General features: G+C 45.5%; 1 protein-coding gene across 1 annotated transcript in view; it reads right to left on the bottom strand.

The window, feature by feature from the left end:
* LOC105018841 overlaps positions 1-16,219 on the bottom strand; it is a 41,709-nt gene extending 25,490 nt beyond the window's left edge. Inside the window, exons 1-2 of the mRNA XM_029115569.2 lie at positions 15,923-16,219; positions 38-783 (exon numbers count right to left, since the gene is read on the bottom strand). Coding sequence (XP_028971402.2) covers positions 38-783; positions 15,923-15,932 — 756 coding nt within the window. The 5' untranslated portion in view covers positions 15,933-16,219. The remainder of the gene's footprint in view (positions 1-37; positions 784-15,922) is intronic.
* Between the last annotated feature and the right edge of the window lie 777 nt (positions 16,220-16,996).

The raw sequence follows: 16,996 nt of genomic DNA, 5'->3' as shown, positions 1-16,996 counted from the left end.
CCTCCTCTTTTTTCTTCTTTGCTGCCTCTTTTTTTACTGCCTCCTCCTCTTCTTTCTTTTTCTTCTCTGCTTTCTTTCCTGCCTCCTCCTCCTCTTTTTTCTTTTTTAATGACTGTTTCTTCGCTGCCTCTTCCTCTTCTTTTTTCTTCTTCTCTTGTTTTTTGGCTGCCTCTCCCTCCTCTTGCTTCTTTTTCTCAGCTTCTTTCTTCACTACCGCTTCCTCCTCTACTTTTTCCTCCTTCCCTTTCTTCTTTCCTTCCTTGTCTTTCCTTTTCTCTTCGTTCTTCTCAACCTTTTCCACTTTTTTCTCCCCCTTTGCCTCTGATTCTTTCTTCTCCTCCTCTAAGTCCTCTTCCTTTGCTCCAGCCTCTGTCTTCTCCTTCCTCTCCTTTTCCGCCTTCTCCACCTCAGCCCACTCAATGTCAGTGCACTGTGAGCGCCGCTTGAGGAAGGAGGAGAAGAGGCGTGAGAGGCCCCGGCCGGCGGAGGTCCGCTGGCGTGGCTTCACAAGCTGCTCCTCGTCAGTGGTGGCGGCAGAGGAAGCGGAGGCCTCGGCAGGGCCAAGCTCTGAGGCCTTCTCACTGGGCTTCTCCCCCTCTGGAACGGCTGCTTCTGCGGCCTCTGGCTCCGGGTTCTCCTTGTTCTCCGGTTCTGTTTCCGGCTCAGCTCCACAGGGCTCCCGTTTGCTCTCCTCTTCTGCCTCCGGCTCAGCACCACTGGGCGTCTGCTTGCCCTCTGTTTCCGCCTCGCCCAACGCACTAGCCTCTGTCGTCATGGTACACACTGCAAGGAGAAGGTGGAGGAGTCAGAGATGTAGTCATATGTGGGGTGTGTTGCTGTCATGTGTTGGAATGGGCACAGACACAATATGTACAATTGTACACAATATCCCTGAAACTGACGCACCTTTATACAGGAACAAATGTGCCCCCCACAGACATGTTCTCTGTAACCACTACAAAACACACACACACACACACACACACACACACACACACACACACACACATAGAAACACACACCCACACACGCATGCAAACAAAAACACACACACACAAACACACTCTCACACACATTCACTCTTTTTCATATGGAGTTATGAGTGGATCCACTCCATTGCACAATGGCACCTCTTGTTGTATGGGTGTGTGTGTGTCTTTCTGTTTGTCTGGGAGAACCTCTTGTATAAGTGTGTGTGTGGGATGACCTGGAGAGACAAGTAGCACACCAGTGTGTCTATCAAAAGAAGCTCATTAAAAACACACAATGGGCTCTTTCTGCTCTGTAGCCCAACACTGCGTTTGTACAGTCAGAAGCATTCTTTCCAACCGATAATGTCCTATATAATGTAACATTACCTAACATGTAATCAAGTCACTGGCTTCTGAAAAGTAAATGACAGAAACCAAAAGTTGGAGATAAGTGATTAAATACGCTTTGCTATTTGAACTTGGCTTCAGTTCTGAGGCGCCAACTAAAAGACTGGCAACAGATTTAGAGCAGTTACCCTACACAAGACTGCATGTTCTTAGCCCACTGTGAGCACTTATTTGTTCTGTGGGTTTATAGTCCATTGAATGCCTGTCTAGGCTGCTATATATTCCATCTACCAAGCCCACTGATAGCATCTAGGCTAGTCTGACGCTCCTGTTGTTGTATTGGCTCATTATGTAGGCTAGTAGCTCATGTATCCATCTAGGCCGCCACACAGTTAGGGCGGGGCCAAACATAAACTAGACAGGGTGGTAGATATTCCAGCTTCACACACACATGGCCGTCTCTACCCTAGAGGGTGTCTGACACACACACACACACACACACACTCCTGAAGCGCTGTAGGGACAGAAGGGGTACGGGAGCGAGGTCGGGGGGGTCGGGGGGGGGAGCACAGACATGTCTTCTTTAGTCCTCCCATTGTTTGTGTCCAGCGACCAATAACTGTGGCGAGCACTCCAACTAATCCTTCCCTTCCCCCAACCCACACTAACCGTCCCTAATAGGTCGGTTCCTTAGGTCTCACGCACGCAAACACACACACACACACACAGAACAGTGTGTTGTATGCCTCAGTGCTCAGGAGCACCTCTGGGTCTTCGACAATGTCATCTCAATGGTGATTGTTTCGGGAAACAGACGTTAATGGACCAGCTGAGGCTGTCTGTCTGCTAGTGGCCCCTCCCCTTGGTCTACACTAACATCTCGATTCTATACTGCCCTGTCTTCACTATCTAACATCTTGATTCTATACTGCCGTCTTCACTATCTAACATCTCAAATCTATACTGCCCTATGTCTTCTCTATCTAACATCTAGATTCTATACTGCAGACGAACTGAGCCGCTCCGGGCTGAGGACTGGCATGGTGAATGGTGAGATAACCAGAGAAAGGACCATCCTGTGTGGCTTAATCACCAAGTGGACCCTTCTCCCTATGGTCCCAGGTCAAACAGAGCTCATTTGGTTGGTCTGGTTAGAGTCAGACCCAGGAGAGTGGTTCACCTGGTTAGAGTCAGACCCAGGAGAGTGGTTCACCTGGTTAGAGTCAGACCCAGCAGAGTGGTTCGGCTGGTTAAAGTCAGACCCAGCAGAGTGGTCCGGCTGGTTAGAGTCAGACCCAGCAGAGTGGTTCGGCTGGTTAGAGTCAGACCCAGCAGAGTGGTTCACCTGGTTAGAGTCAGACCCAGCAGAGTGGTTCGGCTGGTTAAAGTCAGACCCAGCAGAGTGGTCCGGCTGGTTAAAGTCAGACCCAGCAGAGTGGTCCGGCTGGTTAGAGTCAGACCCAGCAGAGTGGTTCACCTGGTTAGAGTCAGACCCAGCAGAGTGGTTCACCTGGTTAGAGTCAGACCCAGCAGAGTGGTTCACCTGGTTAGAGTCAGACCCAGCAGAGTGGTTCACCTGGTTAGAGTCAGACCCAGCAGAGTGGTTCACCTGGTTAGAGTCAGACCCAGCAGAGTGGTTCACCTGGTTAGAGTCAGACCTAGCAGAGTGGTTCACCTGGTTAGAGTCAGACCCAGCAGAGTGGTTCACCTGGTTAGAGTCAGACCCAGGAGAGTGGTTCACCTGGTTAGAGTCAGACCCAGCAGAGTGGTTCACCTGGTTAGAGTCAGACCCAGCAGAGTGGTTCGGCTGGTTAGAGTCAGACCCAGCAGAGTGGTTCACCTAGTTAGAGTTTGACCCAGCAGAGTGGTTCACCTGGTTAGAGTCAGACCCAGCAGAGTGGTTCACCTGGTTAGAGTCAGACCCAGCAGAGTGGTTCACCTGGTTAGAGTCAGACCCAGCAGAGTGGTTCACCTAGTTAGAGTCAGACCCAGCAGAGTGGTTCACCTAGTTAGAGTTTGACCCAGCAGAGTGGTTCACCTGGTTAGAGTCAGACCCAGCAGAGTGGTTCACCTGGTTAGAGTCAGACCCAGCAGAGTGGTTCACCTAGTTAGAGTTTGACCCAGTATCGGTTCGGCTGGTTAGAGTCAGAACCACAGTTTTTGCCAAACTTCTTGATATTTTTACACATCCTGTGTAGTAGCTCCCCAGTGGCCTGGCCTATATTTTTCCTGTATTTTGATCATAAATGTAATAAGAGATGTCCATGGAACCTTAGTGTGAGAGAATATCATCAAAACTGGTTAATCAGCGTAACAATTCTAAAATAATTCAGACACTTTTCTACAGAGGAAAAAGGCCCTACAAAATCCTATTAATGCTTCTTGGATGTTGTACCTTGAGTAGGCAACCTGTCCCAGCCACCACCATTATGCATGTCTTAATCAAGGGTCATTAGGCTAACTAGCTGCCAGAGACTGGCCTCCAGGAATGGATGAGCAGCGTTTTCAGCTGTTGGGTCAGGTGCACGTCAGACGCGCCGACCCGCACAGAGGAGCCCTACCAACTTAATCAACCTCCACGCAGTGTCTTTGGTCAGAGGCCTGCATCCCAAATGACACCCTAAATGGTGCCCTAAATGGTGCCATTTGGGACGCAGCTGACGTTGAATACGTCGGTTGAGGACAGCGAAGGGAAGAGGGGCTGATGAGGACTGTAGGGGACGGGGTAGGGGGGCTAAGATTAGGACAAGGCCTAAGGGAAACCGCTGCCTCAACATGACAATTAGAGTAATCTGATTTGTCAGAGAGGCCATGGTCATGTCATTAGAGATGTCACAACTATATCACTCAGCTTCTCCTTTAGACATCTCCTAAGCTAGGCTAGCTGTGCTAACATGCCGTTTTGGTTCTACCAGAGCCATTTACTCTACGTTATGGAGTAGTGCTGTGTGTTTGCGTGCGTGCGCGTGTGTGTGTGTGTGTGTGTGTAACGAGTAACGCTTTACTCACTGAAATCAGTTAGGCCGACATGCAATCTGCAATCAAACTGTAATCAGCTACTACAAGCAAAATTATTATCAGATGCCAGTTATTTTTGAATTCCTAAAAGAATGTTTGAGAAATGTGTATTTTACATTTCCTTTGGTTTTGTCAATTACATTCAATTCAGCATAAAAAAAAGGACCATGTTTTAGACTGTCCAGTAGAAGCCGGGAGACTTTCTTTCGACTGCATCCGAGTAGCAGCAACCACCATCCCAACCCTACTATTAGTAGTCAACCCCCCATTCCCCAGCCCAGTGAACTAAGCACATTAGATCATATTTGCCCTATAGGAGAACTGGGAAAAATAAACATGTTGTGTGCTCAAGGGGATGAGTGAGTAGGATTTAGCATGGAGTTTAGTGTTAATCAGGCCCAAGTGAGATTATTCATCTCCCTCTCCTCCCTTTCTTTCTATCTTCCCCCTCTGTTTTCTCCCACTTTTTCTAAAGCTCTTTTTCCTTTATTTCTCTCTCCCTTTCAAGGGCTACTTGTATTTATGTTCTGTCTCTGTTCTTCCACCTCCGTGTCCCTGTATTTTACTCTTTACCGTCACAGGGGAGACCTGGCCGGTGTTAATGATCAGCTGTGCTGATTCATGGTTTATTCTAGGCTCCTCCCACCTGGCCTCAAGTCATTGGATAGGGAATTTGTGTCAGGGCACCGGGCAAATGGAGACTCATGACCACCTCCTGCCAAGTTAACACCCACTGTCACACACACACACACACACACTCTTTCAAGGACACATGCTGTCAAACACACACACACACACACACACCCCCATGCACGTGTGCACAGTAGTATAAAGGCAGGCCCACACAAACACATTTACAAACAAACATGCATCTTCTCATGTGCCCACACAAACACATTTACAAACAAACATGCATCTTCTCATGTGCCCACACAAACACATTTACAAACAAACATGCATCTTCTCATGTGCCCACACAAACACATTTACAAACAAACATGCATCTTCTCATGTGCCCACACAAACACATTTACAAACAAACATGCATCTTCTCATGTGCCCACACAAACACATTTACAAACAAACATGCATCTTCTCATGTGCCCACACAAACACATTTACAAACAAACATGCATCTTCTCATGTGCCCACACAAACACATTTACAAACAAACATGCATCTTCTCATGTGCCCACACAAACACATTTACAAACAAACATGCATCTTCTCATGTGCCCACACAAACACATTTACAAACAAACATGCATCTTCTCATGTGCCCACACAAACACATTTACAAACAAACATGCATCTTCTCATGTGCCCACACAAACACATTTACAAACAAACATGCATCTTCTCATATGCCCACACAGACACACAGATGAATGAATGAATACAGTAATATAAATACATACCCATAAGCAACATGCAAATCAATTTAAAAGGAGGTGCACAACAACCAAAACACCATTGATATACAAACCCCTAAAGTACTTATGGTTCAAAACACATGAACATACACAGCCATGTTGGAAAACACAGGGCCTGTGGCTTTCATACTTTTCCTGTGAAGCTCCAGTGTGCTGACAGGGAAATGAGGGGAAGTTTCAGTTTGGGCTTGGTCACCCATGTATGGTGGCATCCTAATAGGGCACCAGATCATCACGTGTCTGTGTATCATGATCTGGGCTGAAAACCAACTGACAGATCTCAGAGCCGATTTACACTGTCCAGGTAAATTACACTGTAAATGAAAACAGACATTGCCCACATAACAGGTATATTGGTGTTCATGTGCGTAAGCTTATCTTCAACTATCCGTTTCAGCTTAATCAATAACCACACAGTTGGTCCTAATGTTGCAACCTGACCCCGCTAGGGAACCATACTGGATGGCGTCATCCCATTGATCGACTGGGGTTGGACTGAAGGAGCAGGCAGGGTTAAGTTCAATCCATTTTAAACCTGACCTCAGTTAAAGCCCGTTGACTGAAGGAGATATGTGGACATTAGCAGGACATTAGGACAGAACAGCCCTTATCTGTGTCTCTGACGGTACTAGAGATAATCCACGTGGAAACGGACTGAAGTGTTGATGACGTGGGGGGGGAATTAATGTCCCCTGGTGTGGTGTACAGTAGACAATGTATGGAGACTGTCTCATGGTCTGGTGTACAGTAGACAGTGTGTGGAAACTGTCTCATGGTGTGCTGTACTGTAGACAGTGTATGGAAGAGACTGCCTCATGGTGTGGTGTACAGTAGACAGTGTGTGGAGACTGTCTCATGGTGTGGTGTACAGTAGACAGTGTGTGGAGACTGTCTCATGGTGTGCTGTACTGTAGACAGAGTATGGAAGAGACTGCCTCATGGTGTGGTGTACAGTACACAGTGTGTGGAGACTGTCTCATGGTGTGCTGTACTGTAGACAGTGTGTGGAGGCGACTAAGTCTCATGGTGCGGTGTACAGTACACAGTGTGTGGAGACAATGTCTCATGGTGCGGTGTACAGTACACAGTGTGTGGAGACAATGTCTCATGGTGCGGTGTACAGTACACAGTGTGTGGAGACAATGTCTCATGGTGCGGTGTACAGTACACAGTGTGTGGAGACAATGTCTCATGGTGTACAGTACACAGTGTGTATGGAGATCATGGCAAGGTAGTGTACACAAGCTGTTAGTGGGTGAAAATAAATACACTACATACGGTTCAATAATCAATAGAATGCATTAGCAGTGTGTAGATTGCAGAGTGTAATGGTAGCATTGTGTATTACAGAGTGTAATAACAGTGTGTAGATTACAGTGTGTTATAACAGCGTGTAGATTCCAGAGTGTAATGGTAGCATTGTGTATTACAGAGTGTAATAACAGCGTGTAGATTACAGAGTGTAATAACAGCGTGTAGATTCCAGAGTGTAATAACAGAGTGTAGATTACAGAGTGTAATAACAGCGTGTAGATTCCAGAGTGTAATAACAGCGTGTAGATTCCAGAGTGTAATAACAGCGTGTAGATTCCAGAGTGTAATAACTGCATGTAGATTCCAGAGTGTAATAACAGCATATAGATTCCAGAGTGTGTATTGGCCCTTCACAGGCAACAACACAGTAGTGACAAAGTACACAAAAGCAGCACAACTCCTACAAGAGGCTTAACATCAACAAGCTCTCTCATCCACCCTCACACGCTGGAGCCAAATACACGCACAGACACGCACACAGCCGGGGTGAAATAAGCGTGGGGAAATTTTCAAAGGAGATGTAACAGAAATGCATCTAGAAATGCAGAGGGTAGAGTTGGCACGTTTCCTCATTCCGTCCTACATTCGATCCAATCTGTGGATATGCTGCATCGGTGTCCTGAATCTGATCATATTACGCTCCTGAAATAGGCCTCTGTCCATTGGCTGATGCTGCTATGATGGGATCTGCGTAAACTCCACAATACGGAGACGGCGCCACACCCAGATCACTTCTCCATATATAATGTATGTCCTGGTACTCTTAGACTGATTGCCTCTTTGAACTACACATCACTCACTCTCTCTCCCTCATAACTGTTGCCACTCCACTCTCTCTCTCCGTCCCGCCCACGTCATGTTTTCAGCCCTTCATAAAAGATTATCTGGCTATATATATCCCAGCAGTATCAATGGAACAGAGGCTTACTGGTTGCTTCCCTCTTAAGTGCGTTATAGGCAGAATAGAAGACAAACTACACTGGCCGGCCTCCAGGCTCCGACAAACACGGATTTATACATCCTCCCGGGAAAAGGATTCAATCCTGTCAAGCAGAAAGTTTGCACCAAAAGCAGCTCAAAAAACAGAGAGCCTGAAAAGATGAGAGTGGAGCGGAGGTATTTTTGTAAATAGTTATGTTATTCTTGACAGAGAACAAGGGGGAAGAAAGCTAATGTTAAAAAAAAAAAAAAGATGCTATGGGTATCAACACAGAATCAGCATAATCTAGCCATGTCTCTTTTTAGGATTTGGGGCTTTATAACATTGTTGACAACCATTCAGCAGCTTCTCTGCAAAAACAAAAAACAATATTTATCCTATCATCATTCACCGCAGAGAACATTATAAAATTACTTGGTTTTTTTTTAAGATTGTATTATTACAATAAATGTATACCTAATTCATACAGGCTTGCATTTATAACAAAACAGTAACCAACATATTAAATGTAAAATTCTGGAAAATTCTATAATTCTAAAGGGAAAGGAAAAGAATGATTTAGGTTGAATTACTTATTTCACATCCACTGGGCTACAAACAGATTAAACTCTATTCGGGTGAGCGCTCCTCGAGCAGTGAGCAGTCAAGCACATTAAATACCCTTGCGTGCATTCTAATCGTCACCGCCATTCATTCACTTTTGTTTCATGCAGGTACTTTTTTCGCTGAGAATATTGAAAATCGGAGAAAGTTCTACCACGGATCTCATTCAACTTCAAACGCTGATTTACTGACGGTTCGATATACATTATCGCGCGTGTGCACGCGCTGCCTCCATGTAGCTAGTCCAGGCATTTAAATAATCTTATAGCGTATGAAAATGGCGCCGAATGTACAAAACAAATAAACTATAACCTTTAATCACGAATAAATGTAAACTTGCGCTTACCTATAATAGGAATATCATCAACGCGGGTCTAATAATCGTTTTATCCAACGTAACTCAATATTCCGTACATTCAGTGAAGTTACAAAGCTGCAGCGGCCGGACGCATGCTTTGTTGTGCTTTGTAGATAGATGCTTATCCGCGCTAGTAAAGGGGTGGAGTCATACCGAAGGGATCGGACTTTGTTGACCATATGCACCAATTGAACACTACTTGCCTCTTCGTAGTCAGAGAGAGTTTATCCAACGTCCATTAATACAGGATGAAGCACTGAAACAATAGCCTACACTTCCCATTACCAGTGAAATGTAGACACGGTCTATATGTTGTAGAATATAGTAGAATATGTTGTTTTTTTTTAACAAAATTTACTGTTTTTTTTTCTTTTTCTTAATGTTTGTACATAGTGTTCTATAGAGACAGTGGGGAAGGATAAAGGAAAGGGTTTTTATAGAAAAAGCAATAGGCTGGTTTGAAACACATGCTGCAGCAGTACATGTGGACCAACTGTGGAGCAACTATTTGGGCTGAAATGGATCAACTAAGGCCTCACTTTTTCCATTTGCATTGTTTATATAAATATACACATAGATAATAGCAGTATCTTAAATATTGTTCATAGCCATTATCATGCACAACACAACACCTTATTACCTAAATTATAAACGGGGTGGTTTGAATACTGAATGCCGATTGGCTGAAAGCGGTTTTATTTAAGCAATAAATATGGCTAAATATAAATATACTATAAATATGGCTAAATATATACAGTGGGGTGAACAAGTATTTGATACACTGCCGATTTTGCAGGTTTTTCCACTTACAAAGCATGTAGAAGACTAATTGTTATCATAGGTACTCTTCAACTGTGAGTGACTGAATCTAAAACAGAAATCCAGAAAATCACATTGTATGATTTATAAGTAATTAATTTGCATTTTATTGCATGACATAAGTATTTGATACATCAGAAAAGCAGAACTTAATATTTGGTACATAAACCTTTGTTTGCAATTACAGAGATTCTTGTAGTTCTTGACCAGGTTTGCTCACACTGCAGCAGGGATATTGGCCCACTCCTCCATACAGACCTTCTCCAGATACTTCAGGTTTCGGGGCTGTCGCTGGGCAATACAGACTTTCAGCTCCCTCCAAAGATTTTCTATTGGGTTCAGGTCTGGAGACTGGCTAGGCCACTCCAGGACCTTGAGATGCTTCTTACGGAGCCACTCCTTAGTTGCCCTGGCTGTGTGTTTCGGGTCGTTGTCATGCTGGAAGACCCAGCCACGACCCATCTTCATTGCTCTTACTGAGGGAAGGAGGTTGTTGGCCAAGATCTCGCGATACATGGCCCCATCCATCTTCCCCTCAATACGGTGCAGTCGTCCTGTCCCCTTTGCAGAAAAGCATCCCCAAAGAATGAGGTTTCCACATCCATGCTTCACGGTTGGGACGGTGTTCTTGGGGTTGTACTCATTCTTCTTCCTCCAAACACGGCGAGTGGAGTTTAGACCAAAAGCTACATTTTTGTCTCATCGGACCACATGACCTTCTCCCATTCCTCCTCTGGATCATTCAGATGGTCATTGGCAAACTTCAGACGGGCCTGGACATGCGCTGGCTTGAGCAGGGGAAACTTGCATGCGCTGCAGGATTTTAATCCATGACGGCGTAGTGTGTTACTAATGGTTTTCTTTGAGACTGTGGTCCCAGCTCTCTTCAGGTCATTGACCAGGTCCTGCCGTGTAGTTCTGGGCTGATCCCTCACCTTACACAAGATCATTGATGCCCCACGAGGTGAGATCTTGCATGGAGCCCCAGACTGAGGGAGATTGACCGTCATCTTGAACTTCTTCCCTTTTCTAATAATTGCGGCAACAGTTGTTGCCTTCTCACCAAGCTGCTTGCCTATTTTCCTGTAGCCCATCCCAGCCTTGTGCAGGACTACAATTTTATCCCTGATGTCCTTACACAGCTCTCTGGTCTTGGCCATTGTGGAGAGGTTGGAGTCTGTTTGTTTGAGTGTGTGGACAGGTGTCTTGTATACAGGTAACGAGTTCAAACAGGTGCAGTTAATACAGGTAATGTGTGGGCTTCTTAAAGAAAAATGAACAGGTCTGTGAGAGCCGGAATTCTTACTGGTTGGTAGGTGATCAAATACTTGCAATAAAAAAAAAATCATGCAATAAAATGCAAATTAATTATTTAGAAATCATACAATGTGATTTTCTGGATAAAAAAAAAAATTACAGACCTCTACATGCTTTGTAAGTAGGAAAACCTGCAAAATCGGCAGTGTATCAAATACTTGTTCTCCCCGCTGTATATACACAATATACCAGCTGACCTTAGGCACAAAGTAACACAAAGCAACACAAAGCAAGGTAATGTACCACAAACCCCCAAGATGCCTTATGGTTTTTGTATACTGGTTAACTAGGCAATTAGAATAGGTAAAAGTAATAGTTGATCATACCCGTGGTATACAGTACACTGTAAACCATGTGGTTCAACTCCTGACAGCTGTATGTATAACAGGAATGACCCGTCACCTTGGGTATGCCTTTAAGTAGCTTTTCACCGTTCTAATTAGGTTGCTAACTGGTTTATTATAGCAATAAGAAAACTCAGTTGTCCAGGCACTCATTGCACTGTGCACAAGAACAGCCAATAGGCATATTTCAATGGCCATATACAACACACCCCTTTGTGCCTAACTACTCCTATTTTATCACCTCCCAAAAATGTTATGCAAATCCTAGAGCTGCTCTCTCGTCAATTATTTCCCCTTGATGTGCCATACCTCATTGAGACAACAGATAATGAATAGCCTAGGTCTAGCCAATACCAATAATTGAGCTACATCATCTGTCCTCTCTTACTCTCAATTAATTACCAAACACTTCTAGTCCATTTAGCCTAAAGCCAATTCATCGCATTACAAAATCTACAGCAGCTAACATCCATCCATCCTCCAGGGCAGGGGCTGACTGCTGAATGAGCCGTCCGTGTTAGTGCAGTGTCATTAGGCACAGCACGCAGCGCAAGAACAGGAGGGCAACAAGGAAGTAACAGGAGAACCGGTGTGCGCTACACAACTATCCACCCGGGGCCGGTTACCCGGTAAGGGAGTGGCTCCCCAGAACTCTCTCTGCTAGGGGCTACCTGACAACCAGTGATGGACAGATCTCAGGCTCCTGTGCTGTGTGAGATATTCAGACTCTGGTCCCAGCCAATCATTGGAAGTGTCCCTCCAATCGAAAGTACAATGGGTCAGCACTGCTGTTTTTACATACAGCACATTCAAATACACGCACTCTGACACTGTGACACACACACACACACACCCCACACACACACACACACACACACACACACACACACACCCCACACACACCCCACACACACACACAACACACAGGCTCTCGTTATTGGGGATGACACGGTTACCACCCATCTGTCTGACCCCATTAGTGCCATACGGCTCACTGAGAGCCCAGGGGGGAGGGGCATAGAGGGGTTCATTATTCTCCAAACAACACAGAGGGACAGGGTCCAGGGTTAGAGACACAGAGGGACAGGGTCCAGGGTTAGAAACACAGAGGGACAGGGTCCAGGGTTAGAGACACAGAGGGACAGGGTCCAGGGTTAGAAACACAGAGGGACAGGGTCCAGGGTTAGAAACACAGAGGGACAGAGTCCAGGGTTAGAAACACAGAGGGACAGGGTCCAGGGTTAGAAACACAGAGGGACAGGGTCCAGGGTTAGAAACACAGAGGGACAGGGTCCAGGGTTAGAGACACAGAGGGACAGGGTCCAGGGTTAGAAACACAGAGGGACAGGGTCCAGGGTTAGAAACACAGAGGGACAGAGTCCAGGGTTAGAAACACAGAGGGACAGGGTCCAGGGTTAGAAACACAGAGGGACAGGGTCCAGGGTTAGAAAAACAGAGGGACAGGGTCCAGGGTTAGAAACACAGAGGGACAGGGTCCAGGGTTAGAAACACAGAGGGACAGGGTCCAGGGTTAGAAACGCAGAGGGACAGGGTCCAGGGTTAGAAACGCAGAGGGACAGGGTCCAGGGTTAGAAACACAGAGGGACAGGGTCCAGGGTTAGAAACGCAGAGGGACAGGGTCCAGGGTTAGAAACACAGAGGGACAGGGTCCAGGGTTAGAAACACAGAGGGACAGGGTCCAGGGTTAGAAACACAGAGGGACAGGGTCCAGGGTTAGAAACGCAGAGGGACAGGGTCCAGGGTTAGAAACACAGAGGGACAGGGTCCAGGGTTAGAAACACAGAGGGACAGGGTCCAGGGTTAGAAACACAGAGGGACAGGGTCCAGGGTTAGAAACGCAGAGGGACAGGGTCCAGGGTTAGAAACGCAGAGGGACAGGGTCCAGGGTTAGAAACGCAGAGGGACAGGGTCCAGGGTTAGAAACGCAGAGGGACAGGGTCCAGGGTTAGAAACACAGAGGGACAGGGTCCAGGGTTAGAAACACAGAGGGACAGGGTCCAGGGTTAGAGACAGACAGGGACAGGGTCCAGGGTTAGAAACACAGAGGGACAGGGTCCAGGGTTAGAGACAGACAGGGACAGGGTCCAGGGCTAGAGACAGACAGGGACAGGGTCCAGGGCTAGAGACAGACAGGGACAGGGTCCAGGGTTAGAGACAGACAGGGACAGGGTCCAGGGTTAGAAACACAGAGGGACAGGGTCCAGGGTTAGAGACAGACAGGGACAGGGTCCAGGGCTAGAGACAGACAGGGACAGGGTCCAGGGCTAGAGACAGACAGGGACAGGGTCCAGGGTTAGAGACAGACAGGGACAGGGTCCAGGGTTAGAGACAGACAGGGACAGGGTCCTTCTCCATCATTGCTCAAATTCACATTAATGTGGCATGAGAACACAAAAGCATGTAAATTAAAAATTGATTGAAATCCACTGGATTTGAGTGCTGTTCTCATTAACGTTTTTACAGGATTGAGATTGACCAAATGTCAGGTGATATATTTAAATCTGTACAAACATCTATATAACGTTGTTACAGACCTGAAATGCAGAGCTCAAAACAAAAAGGACAGTTTTAATTGAAATCCTCTGCTTTATGGTAAAGTACACAATAATATTTATTATTTTAGTGACTCGAATGTGGTGCTATTTGATAAAGAACGCGGTCACAACATGACAATAGGCCCAAGCAGGCAGATGCAGAAGGCTGTAGACAGATAGGTGTGTTTTCTTACCTGACAAACTACAGACAACCCCACCCTCTTCACTCCAGTTGCCTAGAAAACCCTGCCTTCCCCTCCCCTTGTTTCTCTGTAATGCAGGGAGCAGGTGCTGGGCTGGACCCCAGAGAGAGGAAGGGGGGGGGGGGCAGCCCCCTAGAGACCAGGACAGCCTGTATCCACTCAGACAGCCAAGACACAAAATGAGTCACTCTAAAGAGGTAAGCATGCAGAACACTCTCACAGTGTCTCAACACAGGGCGTGCGCACACACACATGCACGCACCATCAGCACACCACACGTTCATTTCTCCCTCGTCTTCAACCCCTTCTCCAGCTCCATCACCGATTACATAACGGCCTGTTCTCCTCCCACCTGACTCCTCTGCTCTCTCGTTGACGGCCTTGCTTCTTCGGTCTCATTCGCTGTTGCATCATGGGTAGAGACATCTAAAGCCTCATTCTGATTCGTGCAATTATATCATATCACGAGCATACACAACAACAATTCCAGCTGCGAAGGTCTGGTATTAATAAAATGACGCCGGGCCCATGGTGGAATATCTGTTTGGCATGGTTTAGAGCACTTTGTGTCTGCTTGGAGATCTAAGCTCTGTAAAGCACTAAGGGCCTGGATGGATGGTAGAGTAACTGCACATTAATATTCATAGTGCACCATTATGGTATCAAGTATTTATGAAGCAGGACTGTTTTGTGTCCCTGCAGAGTACTCCCAGCAGATAGCATAGCAGCAGTAGCCGCGTGGCCCATCCCCGCTTCTGCCAAGTTTGTATCCTCTCGTTCCAGGGAGAGGCGCTAGTCTCGCTGTACAACATCAGGGTCCTCACATTAAGAATAACACGAATTAGAGAAAACGTTTTGTCAGGGAATATGAATACAAGCATGTTTATTAAACAAGCTTGGGTAGAAGCATCTTGACTGTTTCATTGAGAAAGCTTTCCATGTCTGTGGCAAGGAATCAAAACCTCTGATGATTCATGCATTTCGTTTCAGCAGGGAAATAAACAGAGCAATTCTTTGGTACAGGTCCATCTGCAATGAAACATATTGCTCCAATTCATACGCATGATGGAGCTGTGTGAACCAGAGCCTTTGTTCATAACTGTTCATTCAGTATTCACCGGCACAGCATCTTTCTTGAGCTTGTGCTGCCATCTGGTGTTTGATCGAAGCACTACAGCTTTTGATTCAGCCTCCACATCTAAAAATATTTTCCCAGCCCCAGGTATTTTCCACCTTCTTCAGTACAGAAAACAGTGTAGCACGGTTATATACTGGGCATATGATATTTCTGCCTATATTCCAGATATAACAAGGCAAAAATTTGGTGCTAATGTTAATAGTACCACCTGAGCCAAAGTTGGAAACCCTTTTTCCATTACGCCAAACTGTTGCCGTGCATGTTGGGACAGCAAGTGTTTTGGAGAGATAAAGATGTGTGACACCACCACTCCCTCTACTACTTCGCCATGCGTGAACAACACTAAAGTATGGCCATCTCAGAAATACGCAACCACATCTGATCAGCTGACCCATTTCCTAACCCTGAAACACATTTTCATGATTTCGACCAAACAGGGACTATAATTGATGCGACTTTGGAAGAAAGTAATCATTATAAGACATGTTGGGGTCCTAAAGCTCTACTGAAACAGCTTACTGTAACAACTTAGCAACAATGACATTGGAATTGGATACTCACCAAACACCATCAGGGAATCCCAGAATCCCGAGACACAGCAAACATCCCAGAAGGGATGACACACAGGGGATCAAATCCATGGGAGAAAGAGAAAGGAATCACATTAGTGTAGTAGATTGGGAAGTGGTTAAATGTTTAAACACTAGGGCATTGTTCTACATGGCACTCTGTAGGATATACTTAAAATATGGTGCAGTTTGGGACTATGCTGCATTTGCAGATGCTTTTTACTCCTGTCATTAATTGTTTCACATATAGTTCAGTGAATTCATATTTTTTAATCAAATATATTGAAATAAATATACCAAAGCATAACCATATTGCTTTGCATAGTTGTATGGGTCATCTTTGTTTGACTACGGCTCCCTCTGTCAACGGGCTACTGGCAGGCTCAGAAACACCTGTCCAACATCAAAGCAGGAATATGTTAACAGTAAACCAAAAGTCCCATCTCTAAAAGATGGAAGTAATAGAAAATTGAATAGTTACACTTAGGTTGAAATAACACCTATGCCTAGTTTATGGTAATATCAGCACAGTTTTCTTATCAAATTCCACTGCTGGACGAGAAGCAAAATGTTCTTTTGACGAAACAGCAGCTGGCCCGACAACAATTAGGCGCTATTAAAGTTAAAGACCCACAGCCTACCTTTCTATTTTCTCAGAAAACGATTAAGACTATATACATTTGTTTAAGACTATAATGGCCAGTAGATTTGGCTAGGGAAGGATATAAATACGCGTATAACGAACATTGAACAATTATTACGTTTAATGGCCACGTACATACTTCAATATTTCACAATTTCACAAAAAGTAGCAAATAAACTGTTTGGCATAGTGAAATCCCTAGATCCACAGAAACAAGCCTCAGTTTGAACTTGAAGCGAACTGACTGCTACGAGAGAAAAAAATAAACAAGACTTTTACATAATCATCATTCGACAAAAACAGCGACGTCGATTTTACCTGACAGGTGAGATGTCAGTCCTCGTCTTCCTGGTATTATTGTACTATAATTACGGTTCTTCCCGAACCCTTCAGAACTTACAGCATATTGATCCGAAGGTTCCA

Source organism: Esox lucius, chromosome 20 (genome assembly GCF_011004845.1).
Source record: "Esox lucius isolate fEsoLuc1 chromosome 20, fEsoLuc1.pri, whole genome shotgun sequence".
Taxonomy (NCBI): Eukaryota; Metazoa; Chordata; class Actinopteri; order Esociformes; family Esocidae; genus Esox; species Esox lucius.
The sequence above is the reverse complement of the archived record's forward strand: the minus strand, read 5'-3'. Positions and strand labels throughout refer to the sequence as shown.